The 21218-nt window shown below is 41.7% G+C and overlaps 1 protein-coding gene across 3 annotated transcripts in view; it reads left to right on the forward strand.

Moving 5' to 3' along the window:
* The window catches only part of PAX5 (paired box 5), a 283526-nt gene that overhangs the window by 12047 nt on the left and 250261 nt on the right, over window positions 1–21218 (forward strand). For 2 of the 3 annotated variants that reach the window (XM_058172755.1, XM_058172757.1), the window contains exons 2-3: window positions 14498–14663; window positions 20053–20250. In XM_058172755.1, coding sequence (XP_058028738.1) covers window positions 14498–14663; window positions 20053–20250 — 364 coding nt within the window. Of the gene's footprint in view, window positions 1–7210; window positions 7611–14497; window positions 14664–20052; window positions 20251–21218 lie in introns of those variants that run through there. The other variant, XM_058172758.1, reaches the window with a different exon arrangement.

Genomic DNA, 21218 nt, shown 5'->3' on the forward strand with positions numbered 1-21218 from the left:
TCAGTCTCTTGCTACAAAAAGCATCCTGGAGCTTTTAAGGCCATGCTTGCCGTGAAGGGGCCCTCGATGGGAGGAGGCCACAGAAAGGGGCCTCCTCCAAGGTCTGGCCTTGAGAGCGGATGTTTCTTCTGAAAGCCCTCCAGCCAACGTGGGTTGGAGTTACTATGGAGCTGAAAGGTCTCTCTCAGAGATGTTTCCTTTCCTTTGTGGAGATGCCCTTCATTCTTTGTTGTGGCCATTGACAAACACCCTCCTCGACATTTTCAATCTAAAGGCAGGGTGGGGAGGGGAAGGATTTTTCAGATGTCACGGTAAGGGATTGTGTGTTTGTGTGTGAAGTAGGAGGACGACATTGACCTCCATTTCAGCCAAATACAACCTCGCATGTTTTGTGATGTCCTGATGAGAAGCACAGCACATTAACAGCATTCGGGGTCTGCTAAAACAACTTGTCCAGGACAAAACTTTCCAAATGCCTCTCTGCTGCCATTTTGTACTACCCTCAAATCTGCTGTGACCCGAAGGGATTCGCTGCAGTTTTCCTAGCCTAGATGTGTAACAGAATTTTATCCATGTTTCCTTAGTGGAGCATAGCCGAGAAGAACCATACATTATATCGCATGCATTATATTTCAAATTATATTATATTGTAAACTCACGGGCCCGTTTTAAAAACATTTACTTTCCTTATTTTCCACCCATCACTTTAACGCAGTATTTACCGCTGTGAGTCAATCAACTCCTTGAAAAACAAACAAGGTTTGGAGGTCAGGTGCGCACAAGGACCACGCCGCCCCCCCACCGCCCGATGACCTATTTAATTGGTCGTAGCCATGTGGCAGACAAGAATTTGATCGCGAGAATAATCGCGGACAGTTTGAAATTCGGAAATGGCGCTCTTTGATCTCCCCGGTAAATGGGAAAGAAAACGAGATGAATAAAGGGGGAATTCTGAATTTTAAAACATCGTAGACCATTCAGAAGAAACCATACCTCTCAGGGCGATTTCAATGGGGGATGAAAATATCTTTCTGGGTTTAAAGTACAAGTGTACTTTAATAATAAACATAATAATATAATAATGTTAAACATAATAAAGTTATTATGTATGATAATGTACGGATGCCATTCTATTCTTTTTGCATGTGCCTAATAGTATGTGAATGATGATGATGGTGGTGGTAATAATAATAATAATACAGAAAGAACTGCATTGTCCTTATTTGTAAATAACACCAGTCCCAGACCCACTCTTCAAGCGCGAAAGATCTGTTTTAGAGATGTGCTGTGCAATCTTCTCTAGGAATAAAGGCAAACGTCAAAACCAAGATTCACCCAACCTCCAGAATTCTTTTCCTGACCATTTCCTGGCCTTTCACTGACATCCCTTCGAAACAAATAACAGCACTGTAAGCAATAGCTGTTCTCCAGGCTCCAAGAATCGCCCCCTCCTTTCCCCTTTCCAAAAGACGTGGTCTTTTGCCGCCTAAGGCAAGTTCTTTTAGAAGGTGGATTGGGGCTGCAACTCGAAACGCGCCCCAGATTAACCTCCCCTCCCAAAGCTGACCCTCTTCAGGCAGCAGGAATGCAACGCTCATCCCCTCAGCCTACTGGCCAGGATGCCTCTGAAGAGGGTGAGCGTTGCGAGACCGGTTGAGAAGGTTGTCTTTGGAACTCCGAGGGACTTGACTTGGGCCTGGCTCCCTGCTTCTCTAGACGTCCAACAGCGTTTAGGAAAGTCTCCGAAAGGCGGTTGTGAACGAGAGCGAAGAAACACGCGGCGCTGTCCTTTAGGGAAACAAACAGTCCCTCGTCGCCCACTTTCCCTTGAGGTCGCTTTCAGATTAAGCGCCGTTGAGAATGGCAGCTTGATTCCCCCCTTCCCCACCCCACCCCACCCCACCCCACCAGTCCTCCCCTGGCCAGTGGCCAACCCCACGGGGCGATTAAGCCTGCCTGGCGGAGATACCCCTTCTGGAAACAAGGAGTCGAGGAAGCCACCCCGAGGGGATGGGGGCTTCAGAGCAGCCTGGCCCGCGCGGGTCGGTGTGGCGGGAGGCTGACTTCAGTCCGGAGGCACAGCATATTTTGGATCCGGCCAGCAAGCTCTTAGTGAGGAGACCTCAGGGATCCGTCACTCAGCATGAGGACCTGGACACCAGGAGAAGCGGTTTCTTAGTTGGCTGGTTGGTCAGTCATCCCCCCCCCCACATCCCGTAGAAAAGAACCATCTTAACTAGCTAGGGACGGACGGGCTTCTTTGGGGTATGTGTGTTGATAGGTCTATTTAAACTCTTAGTTCCACGGCTGGCATCTCGTGGTGCGGCCTTCCCCGGGTGGAAGCCCAGCCAAAAGGAGGAGAAGGCAGGCACTGGCACACCAGGCCCATTTATTCTCTGTGATTTTCTTCCTGCCAGCTTGGCCGAGTTATCGCCAACCAGCTCATTCAAGAGCCTCAGGTAGGAACTGGCTACACCTGGGTTTCTTTGGGAGGCTTTGCTTGGCGGCTTCTCCCGCGCCTTCGGTTGACCCCGGCGCATCCCTCGTTTAGGATGTGTTTTTTTCAGAGGCGTTTTGGCGGGCATACCAGGTTGCCTTCAGAGAGACTGGCCAAGAAATTCAGCCGCGGATTATCTACTAAGAAACCCTTCGGAGGCGCCCACCTAACAGCTGCTGGAGAAAGAGAGGCGTCCTGGGAGGACGGTATGTTGCGTGTTGCCCTGATGTGTGTAAAACGCCTTTTAAATCAAGGAGAATCTCTGTGCGCCAACAGATAGATCCGCCTTAGCATCGGTTGGTGTTTTCTTTGCTTGACCTTCAGTGAGTTGTGAGCTGAAACTGACCAAGCCAGTTGCTAATTGTTTGAAAGAACTACTGGGTAGCGGGGGAGCGATTCACGGTGACTCCATCCTCAAATAGATATCACTTGTCCAGTTCGACTTATCTATGGTGTTCTGAGATATCCTAAATTTATGGTGCATTCCAAACAGTACTCTGGCACTCTTGGTTGGTTCAAGGCTTGTGTAAATGCGTGAGTAGAAAGGAAGCACACCTTCCAGATAAATAACGCTCTTAGCAATAGTCTATATAAGGTAGAATTTGGACACGTGACAGGGATATAGGCGCGAACTGTGTGCTTTTTGGAATCACGTGACTAGCAGGATTTCTCTCTCTAGATGGATTATTAAATCATAGTTCTTTAATCATTTTAGTTATAGCTGGGAAAAATGTCTGCCTCTGAATTGTATTCACGTTCTTTTCATGACAATATCATCCGCTTTTTAAAAAATCAAATGTATGTATTTATCTATAAAAGCCTAACCCTGCTTTTATCTGAAGCCCCTCTCCTTGGAGGTCGGTTTGTTCAAAAGTCTTCAACCCCCGAAGCCGGATTCAGACGTTGTCGAATGAGAAATTATTGCTTTTGGCTTGCAAGTAGACTTATTTCTTGCTTAGACCATCATGTCTCCCGAGATACCAGCCGTCTTGAAGCCAAAATTCTTTGCTTGGCTTCATAGGGGCGCACATACACATACATGCATATCCGAGAGCATACATGGACTAATGCAGAGGTTAATAATAGTAGCAACTGTTAAGGGAAGCTGCTCACATCTTCCACGGTCTGCGGTGATCCAGAAGTAAAGATATTCGCCTCTGTCCTCTAGCAGAAAGCGTCTCAGGTTGTGTTTATATGTTTTAGGAAGGCTGAAAAAAAAACACAAGAGAAAGGAACCAGTTTAGAACCAGGAGAGTTCAGCGCCGGTTCTAAAAAAACAGCCTACTACGTGGAAGGACCATTCCTTCTATTTCATATACTTAATCTCGGTTTTTTCCCTTTCATTTTGAGGCCTACTTTATAAAAGGAGCCCTTCGGTCCGGCCCTGCCCCTTTGAGAAACAATCGCCAGATGATACTTAAAAATCCCCCCAAATGATTTGGTTCCCACATTTTTTTTAACTGAAAAGCAAAATGTAAAAAAAAAAAAGGGTGGGTAGGTGGGAGGGAATCGGAATGTATTCTCTTTCATAATGTGAGGGGTAGGAATTCAGTACCCAGAGTCAAGCGACGATTCTTATAGGCCCGTCCCTGTTATCCTGGGCATTTAGATCGTCCTCTCGGCCTCCGCGCGCCAGTTCAGCGGCTGGAGCAGCCTGAAAATGCGCGGGAGACCGGTTTTTCTGGCCAGCTGAGAGCAAGTGCAGGACAAAATCAAGGAGGTCGAATGCCTCGGCCGGAAACAACGAAGCATGTGCTCCTGGCGGGCTTGGCGGCAAAGTCGGCGAGCAAAAGAACTTTCCAACCCCGGGATAAAGTAAGCCACTTCAAGACCCCAAAGCCTATGTCCCAATTCTTCCCGTAGAACTCTGCATCCTCCACGGCCCGGAATCTGGAACCCACCAGAAGATTCAGAGGCGTCTCTCTTTCTTGGGAACCGAAGAAACACAAACCCAGGGCGGATCGAGAGTGAAGCTCTCCCGGTGGAAAAAAAAAGGCGCAGCAGTAGCAATAGCAGCAGCAACACACTCTTCGTATACAGGCAGGGCCTCTCCGTTCACATGTGCGCCTGCCGGGTTTAAAATGTGGTGGGGTTTCCCTCCGAACGAGTCCCGTCGTCTTCACTCAAAGCGCACAGGATCCCAGGCATAGGACTCTGGTCCTATTTTTTCCACCTATAGCCACGACACATTCTTCAGCAGGCAGGCAAGCCCAGCGGCGCGGGTCGGTTTCTAAGGCTAGGTTCACCTATGCATTGAACGTTAACGTTAATCATGGTTGTTCTACCTTTGTTGACTTACTATGCATTAAAAGGTTAACGAACAGCTTTGTGTTGGGCGCGTGGAATAAGGGCGGGGGGGGAAGAGGACCGGGTTCCTCCAGGGAGCTCGCTCGCGTGGAAAGTACGTGGCTCTGAGTAACTAGACGCAAGGCTCCCTCTCTGGCATTTCCCCGATGTGATTTGGGGCAACCGAGGGGGTTCTAATCGCTACCGCCGACACCCTCTCCACTTCCCACCTTAATTTTACTCCACTTCCTACCATTTGTGTGCCCGTTCCCAGCCTTGCCTTCAGAAGCCTCAGTCTTCGGGGATCGGTCTGTTATACCCAGTGACACTTTCTTCCAAGTGAACACGCGTGGCACACCCCCCTTCAGGGTTGCAATCCTCAGCGCGGCCACTTGGGAATAAGTCCCCCCTCCCTTCCCCCTCCTATACAGCATAAAAAAAGGAGGGCCGTCATTGTCTTTATTGCTCGGTGCACAGCCCATGCCAGTGTGTTTCCCCCCTCCATCCCCTTCCACTCATTCCTTAAGAACCGGCAGGATAGGGCTTTGGTGCACGCGCGCGCCAATCCATACCACCCACCCCCGTATATCTACACACACACACTGAGGCGAACCGCGATCTCTCTAGTCTAGTTTGTCAATGAATCCTTCTTCCCCGCTCGCGGGCTCCGCCTGCCGCCCTTCCTGATTGCTCCGCCGCCGGCTAATCAGGGGCCGCCTCCTCCGCTCGCCCTCTCCCCGGTGTTCCCCGAGCCCCGCAGCCAATGCGCGCGGGGTCGTAACTTTACTTTTCTGATTGGAAGCCTAAGCACTGAGTGACGGGCCAGCCCAGAGGCAACGGCCGGCTGGCCGGCCGCGGCTCTCCTCCCCGCCCGCCTTGCCGCTCCACCCCGGGGCCAAAAGGAACCCCCCCCCCGCAAGCCGCTGTCCACATGCCGCCGGTCCTGAAAGCTGCTCCCGGCAAGCGCTTTTCTCCTCTATATGAAGGAGGCGCCGCCGGCTGACCAACCGCGGAAAGAGACGGCAGCCGAGGCGCGAGGGATCCCAAAAGGCGCCCCGAGGGACTGAGAGATTCGGGAGGCGCCTGGGGTATTGAGAGCCCAGGTGTGTGTGCGCGCGCGTGCGCGCGTTGGGGGGGCCCGCGCCCCCCCTGTATGCCCGCCAGCTCAGGGGGGAAAGGAGAGGGGGGGAAGGTTCATTTGGCGCCACCTCCCTCGCGCGTTAGCCGGCCAGGTGGAGGCAGAGGCGCGCGCGCCCGCACGCGCGCATACACACACACACACACACACACACACACGGACTACTCGGAGCCGGCCAGTTCTACCTGCTCTTTTCTGCAGCCGGGCGGGGGAAGCGACCCTCCGCGAGGCGAGGTCGGGGCGCGCAGGCGCGCGCGCGCTGTTGGCCAGCGCTGGCTGCCTGGGGTGGGGGGAGAGAGAGAAAGAGAGAGAGGAAGAGAGAGACAAACTTTAAGCGCGAGCGGAAAGGCGCGTGAGGTAGAAAGCGTGGCGCGCGCCACAAGCAAAACACGCCTCTCTCCCTCCTTCGCGCTCTCTCTCTCGCGCGGCGGGGATGCCGCTGGCACGCTTGTGCTGCTGCTGCCGCCGCCGCCGCTTTCTCCTCTTCTCCTTTGGCGTCTCTCCAAGCACAACTTCCCGCCAACTTCTTCTGCCACCCGGCTTCTAGCACCTGCCCCTCCAACGAGCAGAGGTGGCGGGGCCAAACGGACTTTGCCTCCCTTTTTTTCTTCTTTTTCCAGAGTTGGGACCCCCGCCGGGTTGGGAGGCGGTTACCCACAGCCCGCCTCCACTCCGGGGAAAGGAGCTCCGTCACTTCGACTCTCTTCTGAGGCTCGGGCTCAGCTGATCACCTCCTCTGGTCGGGACTGCAAGCCGGGCAAGGGAAAAGAGAAAGCGGAGGAGGAGAAAGGGGGGAGCCGCACATGCCCGGCAAACCACCGCCGCTCCTCAAACAAAGACTGACCCAGGGCACTTTCCTCATCCCCTAGCTAGCCTTGCCTTCGCCGAGACGCCACTCCGATTATCTTACGAAAGAAAGAAAGAAGAAAGGAAAAGAAAGATGGATGGATAGATGGATGGATGAATGCTGAAAAGTGACCCCCCCGACACACTCACAAACACCCCACCCGGGGTGTGCTTGGGAATAAGCTGCTTCGCAGGTGCTCGATCCCTGCCTCTCTTCTCTTGCTTCGCCGTGGAAGATCTCCTTTGGCTGGGCTCTTCCCGGGGAGGGTCTTCCCTCCGACCACAAGACCGGATCCATGGCCCTCTACTTCTGGAGGCGGGGGAAATAAAGGCGCCGCAGCTCGTCCCAAAGCAGAGAAACTAACCGGAGACAACCTTTGGCGGTGGGAGACGGTTGAGCTCGGAAAGGGTAAAGGGGGAGGGGGGGACGACGACGACGCAGATTCAAGCAATCTAGCCTTGCCGGTGGCGTCCGGACAACCCGAGTCCCCCCCAAGCCCCTTCCGTATGAAAGGAATAACTTCCCCGAGGATTTCTGTGGTTCTTTGCTCTTGGGCTTGGAGAGAGATCTTGCCTCTGAAGTCCCGCCGTGTCTTTCGGGATTCTCTTTTTTTTAATTTCTTTATTATTATTTTTTAAGAAACAAAATTATTGCAAGCAACACTTGTAAATAAAGCGCCCAATCCCCGGGCAACACAAAGTGGTTCTAAGGAGTGTAACTTAAGCTGCTCTGAAAGCGAAAACAAAATCCCCCCAGCCCCGGCTCAGCTTGCCTCGGGCAGCCTGGATCGCCAGCCCAGATGGAGATACACTGTAAGCACGACCCGTTTGCAGCGATGCATAGTAAGTAGAGGCGGCTGGTTCCGTGTTTTTTTTTTTTCCCCTCTGCCTTTCGGCACCAAGCTGGCCGCCGTGTCTTCGTCGCTCTCCCCCAGCAGCCCGGAGTGTTTGTTTATTGAAATGGGAGGGAGAGAGAGAGAGAGAGGGAGGGAGGAAGAGAGGGAGGAGGGAAGACTGTTGGAGCTGAGACACCTTTGGGCATCACTGGAGAGAGGCACGGCGGCAGCGAGTCGCCTTCTCCGAGCCAGCTCAGGAGGCTGGAGCCGGCCGCGCTATCAGCTCTCAACCTCCTCCAACTACCGCTTATTATTCCTCTGGAGATTTCGAAGGAGTTTAAAACCAACCCGAACGACACCAAGCCCAAAACTAAAACATCCCGCTCACTCCCTTCCCGTGTAAACCACGATACACCGGCTGCCCTTTAATGCAGCGTTATTGAGGACACGATCCGGTCGAAGGGAAAAGATTGCGAAGCTCTGGGTTGATTTCCATGGGAGGGTTTAAACTAAACGTGTGCGCTGTAACTCCTCCTCCACCCATCTGCGGCTCTTCGACTAGAGTGGGTTTACATTGATTTAATTTTTAAAGAACTCATTCGCGGGTTCTAGGACCTGGCGGCCTTAAAAAATATCTCCAGCCCAGATTAATTATTATTAGAGCAAGAAAAGAGATCCGGGGCAAGAGCAAAAAGGGATCCAGTAATCTTACAGGCGCTCTCGGTTAAAGATATCTGCCGGCAAGTAAGTCGCATTGATTTCAAACCAACCTACATTTATACAGCTACCTACTTAGTACTATTTGAACAAATGCAGGAGCCTTCCCTAAATCCTGCATTTTCTTTCTCCTCTCATTCAACATATTTTTATTTCTCTTCCATACATTTTGATTCTTTGTGTCTGACCCTCTTACAAAGTTCAAGTCGCCCAGCTGGAATATATATATATATATCCTAATTAGTCCGCCTTTATGGCTATAATGGAAACATATTTGAAATTAATGCTAGTAGATAGGATTGCCACGGTCCAGCTGAGTTGAATGCTCTCCTAAGAAATCTCTGAAATAGTCCTGAATATATATCAAGCACTTAAACCAAAAATTGTGCAATCTGTTGATGTTTCCTGAGCGTGGGCTCTAAAGCGATGGAAGCTGCTGAAGCTGCTGCTTCTCCTTCTCAGGGCAACAACAAATTAATCGTAATGGCGTGTTTAAAAATAGCCTTATATGTTTGGACTCGGCTGTTTTAAGTTAGCAGCCATGGATAATATATTTGCTTGGGATTTGCTGTGCCTGAGAGGCTTGGAGGAGATTTTTCATTAACACAGGGTTATGAGAAATGACATCGTCTCTCACGGTGAGTTAAATGCTGGATTAGATCCAGGGATTTCAAGGAAACCTAGGAGAGAAACCAAACACATTTCTCTTATGTATAGCAGGCTTTTAAGGAAGACAAATGCTCTTTTGTGTTATCTATTTATCTACCTAATCGTTTACTCCGCGAAACCATTTCATGCTTCCCCATTGGATACACAGAGTAAGCACAAGACAGAGAACTCAGATGTAAAACTGTTGGCGAGTACATACCATAATTCACCTTCAGAGGAAAGGTACTCCTTGGGTGGCAGTATCTTAATTTAAAATTTGTGGGAGATGCTTATCCGAAACCAAACAGAACAGAACAGAAGGATTTGGGGATTTTATGAGATGCATCTTACTGTAGGGAAACAACATTTCCATATTTAAAATATGGGGGCAGAAATGTTCCCACTGCCTGCCGTTCCCTCCCCACTGGAAATTCCTTTGTGTTAATTTGAAGAGAGGCTGAGTGCGGAAGCTGCGGGGAAAAGGATCCTCCATTAACCTAAACAATGATAAATCGATATCTTCTGCAGGAATGTAAGGACAACAAAAACAAACCGGAAAAAGTGTGCGTGTCAATTCCGGGGGGGGGGGATGGGGGATGGAGAAAGAGCATCCAATCCAAACTGAGTTTTATACTTCTTTCTCCCTCCCTCCGCGACCCCAACGCATTGGTGGTAGTTATTTAAATATCTCCTTCCTCCCCCAACCTCTCTCTGGGTGTAGGGGAGATATAGCAAGTTGTTTTTCCAAAAGTGGCATGTAGCCATTTACTGTCCAGTATTGCCACATCCCATTTCTTGTCAGAAAAAACCTAAAAATAATAAGCGCTGAAACTTCTCTGTAACGCCCTAGACAACTAACCCTTTCTCTAAAGGAAATAATTTACTGCAGAAAAAGGCTGATTTTAAAACCCAGCGTAGTCGTCGTCTTCTCGGTTTGCCCTTCTTTTCGCCTGCCTCCTAAACAACTCCCTCGAAGCGAAGAGAGCTTTTGACCTGAGAGCCCTTTTAAACAAGGGGGAACTGCTCGTAAAGAAAGCACGCACACGCCCCGCTTTAAAAGTCACGCGCAAAAAAGGCCCCGGCAATCTTCGGGAGAAAAACAAAACAAAATTCTCGTTCGCGGTCCGAGTTAAGGCAGAGGCAACCGCGGTACCCGTTCGATTTTGTGGGGAAAGCAAACCTACGGTTTTTTCCCCCCTTCTTATCATCAGAAGCATCAGGGCAAACAGTCTGGAGAAATGTTCCCATTTTAGCAGCATCTTGTCCATAGAAGAAGAATCTTAGGCGAGGTTCCTGGGGCGGCCGTCCGCTATCCGTTTCCCCCCCTCTTAGGGATCTTTTCGGCATAATGCCTCGGTTTGCTCTATGAAGAAAGCCGTGTTTTGCAAACACCGGAGTTACTTGAAGAATTAGCTGGAACCGACGTGGTTTCCACCCCCCAGTTAGCAGGGTAGAGCTAGGCGGTTATCAGCAATGAAGAAGAGCAGTCTTAAACCTCTTTTAACAGACTCTCCAAGAGCCTTCTCCTTCGTCTGTTAAGGCCAGTTTCCTCTCGTGGCTGGTCCTTTCATCAACTTTTATTCTTTTGAGCGCACTCTTTTCTGATGTGCTGACGATTTGTTTGTGAAACAAATACTTGGAGGGGGGGGGAAATGACATCGAGACAAAATAAGCATTTTGGTTGCGGTTGACTTACCTTGTGATGGTTTGCTCAAAATGCAAAGAATTGTTGAGTTTCCAAACCAGACTCTCAGTTAGATCCATATTGACCACCTTCGAGCTTTCAGATTTCTACTCACCTATCAAATATTTATGTGTTTTGGGGAAACCAAAATGCATGGAGAAATAGAAAATTATTTAGCATTTTACTGTAGAGGGATCAAGCTATTTGTTTGCTATTATCATGTGCTGAGTCAACTGAACTTTATAACAGCAGGAAAGTCTTGAGGATGAACTTCAGATAATACTCTGCAGGTGATCAAAATGTCTAAAATGTCCTCTCTAAACTGGACTAGACAGGCAGAAGAGTATTAAGAGTTAAGGTATGGAAGTGTGTCAGAACAATATATATGCTCGTTTTTCACTCATTCACAAACATGCATTCCAGTTTTTATTCACACTTCAAGAGGGGCATCAGCATTTATATATGTATATTCAAACAATTTAAGGCTCAAAGATTAACTGGCCTCTTTAATGCCTCTGTAGTGATCTTCTTTTGGGGTCTTGGAGATTATTTATCTAACAATTTAATGATCCAAAGATGCGCAAGTTACAAAGATTAATTTTAGAAATGACTATATATTCATATCAATATATTTAGCTATATATACTGATTGAGCATATATAATGTGAGTATTAGGCAATACTTTACACACACACAATTACACACTTTTAAGCACTTTAAAAACCAACACAAATGCCTGTCTACCACCAACATGTTATGTGACATCTAACACCCTGAAAAAAAAATTACCATGCACACACACACACATGGCACACTGCAGCACTTGTGCCATGCACATGCTCCACAGATTCTTCCTGAAAATTTGCAAGCGTTCAAGCTGATTTTCTCTCTGGGACAAATCAATTGTTCATAGAAGTGAAACTATTTTCATTGTATGCAGCTGAACTGGATTGGGTTATCTTGCATGTTGAAATATAAACTATATTCCACTCATCTCATGTGCTTCTAGCCTTCTTTCTCATGTGCTGGGCTATTTCCTTAAAAGCAAGGAAGGTTTGGCCTATCAAATCTTTCTCCCCACTCTTTCTAGTAACACTCATTGTTCCTGTGTTATTTTTAAATACTGAAGACCTCTTTCTGCTAAGAGAGAATCTTTGTGTGATAACAGAGAGGGATTACAGGGTAAACTCCCACTGATGATAGGAGTTTCTTCTTATTGGAAATAGTAATTCCCTTGCCATCCCAAGTATTTCTCTAGCAAAAAGATGAGCATTGTAAATCTGGAGGCACAGTCACACAAATTCTGGAAAGGCATATCTACCTGTGTTTGTTTGCAAATATTTTTTACCACTACTTGCATTTTTATCATTTAATGTCAGAGAGAAACTGCAGATCCTTCCTTCCTTCCTTCCTTCCTTCCTTCCTTCCTTCCTTCCTTCCTTCCTTCCTTCCTTCCTTCCTTCCTTCCTTCCTCCCTCCCTCCCTCCCTCCCTCCCTTCCTCTCTCCCTAGATTATTGGAACCAGACTGAGTTTGGGAAGGTAGAGTAACAATCCTTCTGATATATACACACCACATACATCAAGTATGCATGAATGTCAGCTCTTTTAGACTTGGTCATTGATTTGACTATCACTTGTGCTCTTTAGTTTATTTTCTTATTTTTCCATAAAGATAAAGTTAATATGTGGAATTCTGGAAATGCAATTTTTACACTTGCTTCTGCAAATCGCAGCATAGATAGAGCCTGGCAGATTTATTCAGTTAGGCTACAATTCTGTACAATATATTAAACTGCTTAAACCCCACAAATACTGGCTGAGTTTTAAGCAGTTCAGCAGCTGTTTGCTGTCTTTTATTAACGGATCTGACTAAATTGTGTAGAGGAACTGCAATTATTGTAGAATTAAAGGGTTCCCTAGTCTTAATGGAAGTTCAAGATATAATGGTTTTGCTCTCTGTTTTTATGCTTCTCTCTTTCTTTTCCCCCTTTTCCACTTCCTATCCTGTTTACCCTTATGTTTAAATATATTTTTGATACATTGCAGCAATAATACAACATATTACTGGCTGCAGGTCTGTTAGCTTTGGAAAGCTAGTGTTTACTATCTTGCCTTGTTTAACTCGTCCAAGACACTCAGTTTCACTAACTCTAGGTTGATTCCCTTGACAGTGAACTATTTCACCGAAGAAACTGGAACTTACACACACTTCCAGATCAGAGTAGTATACAGTGCATATTAACTGATAAATTAGATTTCTTTCCAAATTGCTGGAATTCTAATTAAGTCTGTAAATATATATAAAGGTTATATTTATAGATTGCATTTTTTATGAGCTGAAATTTGCTATCCCTTTGCAAAGATGTTGTAATTTTGGGGGATTTTTTTAAACTGTGCAGTTAAAACAGTGAACAATAATTCTCTTAATATCAGAATCATAGTTAATGATAGTAAAAGCAGTGCCTGAACAGTCTATTTTAACAATCTGCTAAAGTATACTTTTTATTTTGGTTTACCCTTTCTTTCTTTTCTTCTTTCCTTAGACAATGTTCTAAAGGTCAAATAAAATATTAGTAATTTAAACAAAACAATAAACATAAAACTAGCTAAACTTCAGTTCTGGGGCAAAACATCATTTTTTAGTTATTCCTGCTTATTCAAATTAATCTTTAACAAGTAATAATGGACTTTCACTATATATCAGTTTTGGAAGATATATGCAGACCCTGTCAAGTTTATCAATAGTAACATTGTTGGGCTTAATAAACATAGATGATATAGTTAACTAGATTTTTATTTAATGCAGAGTTAGTAGATTGTGTTCTGTTCAAGTCTTCTGTAAATAGAGAAATTACTTTATTCAGTATTGCCAATAATGCTGGTTCTTGCAATTATTTGTGTTCAACATTGCTACTTCTTTATTATAGTTTGTCTGATGAACAATTTCAGAGTTAATTATATTTTCTCACTATTCCATGGCACTGTATTTCATGCTTATTGGTTTTATCCAGTTAGCTACTATTTATCTAGTTGGAAACCATTTTACACCAGATGTTTCAACTTATTAAAAAAAATAGTGAAAATGTACATATAGGGAAAAAAATAACCCTGTCTTGCTGAGCCACGCAATATAGTGCCTTAATATTTTCATAGGCATTGTAAAATATGTAAATCTGAAATTATACACACACAATTTATATAAGGCATTAATAACTGAGCTATGATATTGAAAGAAAAACAGAATATTTTTGGAAGTCCCATCAATGGAGCCACCTTTTTAAATTTGGCCCTATTTCCTCCAGAGATGAGCATGGCTTGGCTTTATTTACCATCAAAGTTAGACGGGCACACTTACTATAAACATATTTACATGCAAGTAAATCTGATTGAATTTAATGGTATTAAAACAAGCATGCTAAGAATTTTAGCTTCAGATTTATACCTTAAATTTGATAGCTATCATTCATAATTTTTTGGTGACAGATGAGTTGCGGGCTGGCCTAAAAATAACTTTTGAGAGATTTTTTTTTCCAAATTGGAGGCCTGAATCTCATGCCACATAATCTTGGGTAATTATTGAAGTAATTAGAGTTACACAAGTGTAAAATTGCTATCAGTGTCAAATTAGGTTTTAGTAAATAACATTGTTCGTCCTCCTCTGAGCAAATAAACCATAACTAGCATTTCAGAAATGTTCAAACTCTTATGAAGAAGTTATTCAGTGCTTAATGGTAGAGGGGAAGCCATAGCTGCAGGAAGCCTTTTGAAGCATTTTCTAAACAGTCACCAAGATGTATTTTTTTTCTCTGCTTGTTTTTTGTTTATTTCCCCCCATATCTTTCAGGACATGGAGGAGTGAATCAATTAGGGGGTGTTTTTGTGAATGGTCGGCCGCTGCCTGATGTTGTTCGCCAAAGGATTGTGGAACTTGCCCATCAAGGTGTCCGACCTTGCGACATCTCCAGGCAATTGCGAGTCAGCCATGGCTGTGTCAGCAAAATTCTTGGCAGGTAAAAGCAGATCAAAGTGAATCAGACCAATTCTGAAAAAAAGAAAAATAACGCATGGTGTTTGTGTGTTGGAGTTATTCTAAGAAACAGCTCAGCTAGCAGAAAGGTGACTAAGCCAATAATAACCATAGTTGAAAATTGTGGCTGGAAAACGCTTTATTTATATTCTTGAATTTGTGATTTCGGTAACAGGTATCATAAGCTTCCTACTGAACCTCTGAACTCACCTGAAAAATTGCCGGAAGTTACTGCTAAGTGAAAGGAAAACTTGTTTTCTTTCTGCAATCCAATCTGTGCTAATTTAGCAATAATTCTACTGGCCTCTTTTAGTCTACTTTCATGGAACTGAGTCCATGAACTTCTGGCTTTAATATTTAAATGTACATTTGACCGAGGTTTTAGACTGCAGTCCAAATCATTTTCTTGTTTATAAGACTTACCGAACAAAACCATTTCTAATTTTGAGAAGTCAAGCCCTGGTTTTGCCTATTAAATGGATAGTTTTAGAATTCCTTTTTGTGTATGTATGTATGTATGTATGTATGTATGTATATATATATATATATATATATATATATATATATATATATATATATATATATATATATATATGTGTGTGTGTGTGTGTGTGTGTGTGTGTGTGTGTGTGTGTGTGTGTGTATGTGTATGTGTATGTGTATGTATATGTGTATGTATGTATGTATTTTATTTTGGAATGGAATTGGAAATAAGGACAAATTGCATATACAAATAATGTAATATTATTAATGATACTTCAGTTTTATTGTTCTGATCTAAGCAATGCAACAACAGTAACATTTACTTAAAAAACACGAGAACAATTTCCAATAATATAAATGTAGATTGAGAAATGGTGTGTCTGAGACAGCATCATGATTTTAAACATCAATATAATGCTTCAATGAGTTTTTTCTTGATTTAATAAGATTGGACCTACACATTAAATTCATATAAGGGAAAAACAAATTAGAATTAATTAGTTAATAGTTCTCACCAAAAGTAGTTTGTAGATGTACCACATTGATTTCCATTACATTAGCGATGTTTTTGCCTAAATAAAAATATTTCATTCTAAAATTTGTCAGTGTTTTAGGTGTTATGGATATGTTGTTTCCCCTCACATGAATAGATACGTTTTTACATTTGCACAAGTTAGAAAAGTCAATATTTGGTCATCTATGTAACAATCTTGCATGAACCTACATGGAACAATGGCAAAAATGAACGTAAAAGATTTGCTTATAGTTTACTACCTATGTACAAGACAAAACTGTTATTTTTTTATATACTTTTCCTACATGACATTTTTAAAATCACTTCTATTATTTCTTCTTTACTAGCTAGCCATAGCACACAGGTGTGAAGGTTTGGACTTAGTACTGTAAACCAAAAGTAGAATTTCTAATGAACTCGAGCAGAACTTTTATTTTAAATACTTTGCTAAATTATAATCCATTAAAACTTATTCTTTAATCTAATTATGTAAGTTTCTTAATTGTGAGCACAAAGTTTTTCCACTGATATTAAAACATGATATTTAACTTTAAATATAGCTATGAATCTGATTTATTTCTATACTTTGCCTTGGCTGTCGGTCAACAGAAGTCATATAGAAGGTCAACAAATATTTAAAAAATTGATATTTTTTCTTTGCAATTATTTGGTATAAATATAAATCAGAGAATGAAACACGGTTGTAGGTTTATATATGGAGAAATATGGAGAAATATAATTTAATGTGTGTGTGTGTGTGTGTATTCTAATATTGAATTCTAAAAGATAATTTATTTTGGAAATATTCTGCTGATTTTATCAGAACTGCTTTTCAATAAATAGCTTTAAGACTGAAGTGTTAAAAGTTGTAACACAATGTATATTTCTTAAAAGAGGCGAGCTGGTAAATGCAAGGAAAAATAAAAGTTAGGACTATTATACAATTACACATTTTCATATATTTTATTTTTATATTAGACCAGAACATTAATACTTCTGGAATGTTAAGTCCTATTTCTTAATGGCAGACGTTGGTTTTATGCTATCTTGCTTTGTTTTCCCTTCTTCAATTCTCTCGGAAGACTAGATAATCATTTTTATTAGTATCAATGACTGAAACAAATAAACAGGTCAGAAAGAACATGTAATAGTTTTAATGTTTCAGAATAGATTTTGTCTTTAGAGGTATTTGCATTATTATGGAATTAAGAATCAAGTTCTGGAGCTTTGTCACTTAAGTTGTCAATAAATTGAAATTTCATAGCTCATTATTTTCATAAGTAATAATTACAGTTCATAAAATGTCAGTGTAAATTGGAGAACACTCTTTTCTTCTCTATGTGTGCATCTAAAAAAATAAGAGAAGCCAGACATATATGAAGTTTCATTCCATCTTGGGAATCAGTATTTCTTAATTTACAACTTTTAAGTTTAACCATGGGGCAAAAGAAATAGTTGGAAATACAAAATAAATAACAATAATTTGATAGGAGTTACGAATCTGCGGCCAATAGTGTTTGAGAATACCATTACTAGAGGTATGTGTAAATGGACAGCATGATGAATTCCACAATCTGAATGTGAGCCAGTTTTGTGACTTTTTTGGTCAAGCCAGGATTGGAAAGCTATAGCTTTCTTCGACTGTATATTACCGTAATTTGTAAAATAATTCAGTTTCTATTGTTGTGTTTGGTCATGACACAAAGTAAATATTAGTTATTACTTGCTCCAAGGCAAAACTGGGGTGATAACATTAGGATAAAAAAAAATCACACCCCAATGATCAGATCTTATTTACTTAACTTTTTTTTTAAAAAAATGCAAGGCATTTTACTGACTGATCTCAAATCAGGTCCAGACTGTCTTCTTTTCAGTAGGGTAACAGCACTGGCTAATGGTTTAAATAGGGCCATTGCCTGCCATTGAGCTAATTAAAGCAGCCAATTTAAGGACCAATGTCAAGTATCACAAAGAGGGTCAATTGTTATTAATCTGCTATTATTGTATTTTTACTGGTGGTGTTGGGGAGATATGTTTTTGGATTTTCTGCCTCATGCTGACAGTGCAATTTGACTGACTTTGGGTATGAATGGGTGATGCTACTTGCTGTATCCCCAGGCAACAAAATGTCAGACCAGTTAAGACGCCTTACATCTCTGGTTTAACTCGCTACTGCCACACTTCCTTTTGGCAAGCCATTTTTCTCACTTTTAGCACCCCAAGAATGGGAATATAATTTAATAATTCTGAGGTGCCTTAAAAGGTAATGTCTAATCATTCTAAAATGGTACCTAGCTCTTAAATATTGGTATCAACTGCTTCTAGAATTTTGATAGTGCTAACTATGATCAAAACTGAGATGCAACAATAATTTATTAATCAGCAAAGCCAAAGGCAGGAAATTAAGCATTTTATATGTTAAAAGTTCCATTTCATAAATCTGGAGTGACATGAAAAATGTCTGCATTAAATCTGATTGATTTCTATTGGATTTGAAGAGAATACATTGATTTAAAATGAACTTTTTAAAGTTTAACTAGATTAAAGTCAGATAATGTGATCAAAGCAGGAAAATTATTCTCTGAAGGCACCTAAATGAGAATATTTCTTATTCAAGGGCTGCCTTGAGTCTCTTGGCAATTGAGTGGCCCTAAAAATTGATTAATTGAATTAATAAATGAATAATTGTTAGGTATAAACACATTGTTACTTATTCTATGATAATTATTGCATATATAAGAAAGTCAAAATGAAATTTGGACCAGAGGCATTATTTTATTTTATTTATTATTCAATTTCTATACCGTTCTTCCTGCCAGAGGATTTCAATGCAATTCACAACAATTTCATGCAAACAGATTTAAGTAAATCCATCATAATAAAACCCACAATTCTGGTTTATTTATTAGATTTTGAAACCATTTAATCTTGGCAATTTACAGAAATAAAAGTATCCATACCATAATGATATAAACTAAAATAATAAAAGCATAAAAAGGATTATCATTAATTTAAATTAAAACAGTTTTCGAATTACCCTTAACATTTTAACGCAGCAATTTTAATTAATTATTTAAAAACCCTCTGGAAGAGAGCCATTTGCACCAATTTTTGGAAGGCTAAGAAAAGGTTGGCAAATTAAGCCTCCTATTTCACAAAACAGGAGCCTGCAATTGGGAAGTGTTTCTTCTAACAATAAATACATTAAATAAAGTTCATTAAGAAAAATAAAGTAGTAGTTAACCCAGAAGAAGACTGGCTTTCAATAAGTTGTTACCCAGGAATATCCAGATGAAAAAGAGTCACTAGATTCACCTTCTGAAAGAAGACAGCACAAGGATCATCTGGGCAGTTTTTGGTAGAAAATTCCATAATTGGGGCTCTGCCACTCAGAATGCAAAGATTTAGACATATTTTCATCAATAAAGAGCTTGTGCAAACTGGAACCGAACAGCAAGTCATTTCTTTAAAAAGCTAGTAGACGTATTGGATGGGAACCTTTTCCTTAGGATTCTGCACAAACCTTACATTTTTTTGGATAGTTGTTCCCCAAAAGATGAGCTCCAGATAGGTTGGATTTCAATTCCACAATTCCCAGTGCGTAGGCCAAACCGAATGGGGGATTAAATACAACATATTTGGAGGGGACCACTTAGGAAAGACTGTAGTTGAATTTCACTTCAGTATCCTGCTCATTTGATTAACAATTTATTAGGCCACAAATAGAGAGTACCAAAAAAAAAAAAAAAAAAAAAAAGGGAGAGATTTATCTCTAACAATAAATGTGGATATTCCTCAACAAAGTGTATACGGAAGTTCAGTCACTATTGTATGTAGGTAATCTTCGATTTACAAAATAGTTCATTTAATGACTGTTCAAATTTACAACGGCACTAAAAAACGTGATTTATGACCATTACAGTATCCCATGGTCACTAAGTTCCTTCCATTTTTTAAATGATGCTAATTTAACACTTTATGTCTGTACCATGTCTTCGACAATTTCCTATAAATACGGCAGTGTCAAAATACTGGTTTGAATTAATTTTGTTACAGATTAATGATACAGACTTTGAGATAATTTTAAATTCAAGCATGACGTTTTAACTCATTTTTTGCTGGCAAAAATGCATGCAACATTATTGCAGTTACTCCCTTTAAATAATATTTAATGTCAAATCTAAGAAAAGAAATGAATATATTATTAATATCAGCGATGCAATACAGTAAAGATATGTTAATATATTCCTTTTGAAAATGCTAGAACCTAATTTGTGCCTTTCTTAAATTCTTATCATTTATTGGAGGTGGGAGGAGAGCTGATAATTAAAATGCTTTCTAAACCTAAGCTTTTCTTTTCTGCATTTCACCCTAGGTATTACGAGACTGGAAGCATTAAGCCTGGAGTTATTGGAGGTTCAAAGCCAAAGGTTGCCACGCCCAAAGTAGTAGAAAAAATAGCAGAATATAAACGGCAAAACCCTACCATGTTTGCTTGGGAGATCAGGGACAGACTTTTAGCAGAAAGAGTGTGTGATAATGACACAGTGCCCAGCGTTAGTTCAATTAACAGGTAAGATTATTTTAGACTGCACAGTAGAGATGCTTTTTGGCAGTGTTCATTATTATCTGAAAATGACACAGGATTATTTTGGCTATTTGCATGGCTGTTTTTCCCCCCCAGATGCAAAATCCGTATGTACCAGTCAGTTAAGTTTTCATCTAAGTTTGCTTCACTGAGCCAAATAGAAACAAACTTTAATATGGATGGTAGCAGCAGTAGAAATAATACACACTCATACGCACACATATAAGATTAGTAAAAGTATTACAACATTTGTCCTAGATTCCAGATTTGCTTGTGTGTGTGTGTGTGTGTGTGTGTGTGTGTGTGTGTTCCTATAGACTGACACATTGACATTTGAATTCTCAGGAGAAGATGACAGTATTAATTTGTCATATAATGAAATTACTCCAAACTTAGTACAATTAAGAAATGAGCAGCAAATAAACTAGTGGAAAGATCAGATACTCTAGATTTTCCTGCATCTTCATTACCACTGTATTGAAAGGAAATCAATAATTTATCTGACAATTCAAACAAAGATGGAGAATCTAGGCTGGACCTGGTAAGTTCAGTTTCTTGACTGGTGTAATGAATCTATGAAGTTCATTATTATTTAGCATGTGACGAGAACATGACAGCATCTATCAGATTTTAGGTAAATTTTGGTAAATAGTTCACAATTCTAATATTAAACATGCTATAAAAATAGAATGGTGTATTATAGAGGTTTGGTGATTTGAGCTTCTCTGTTGCCAAAAACAGTTACGCTTACAAATATGTATACTTTTTGCTTTTTCAAGGAGAGTTGGTCATTGATTTTATTTATTAAATAAATTTTTATAAGTACTCAACTCACAAGTAAGTGTTTCTGTATGGCTTACAACATTTAAAATACCCATGCTATCATCCTAGTGCCTACAATAGGAATTCATCACATCCCAGATACATGTTCCATAAGAGTTGAAATATCATTT

This window comes from Ahaetulla prasina, chromosome 2, assembly GCF_028640845.1.
Source record: "Ahaetulla prasina isolate Xishuangbanna chromosome 2, ASM2864084v1, whole genome shotgun sequence".
Classification (NCBI taxonomy): Eukaryota; Metazoa; Chordata; class Lepidosauria; order Squamata; family Colubridae; genus Ahaetulla; species Ahaetulla prasina.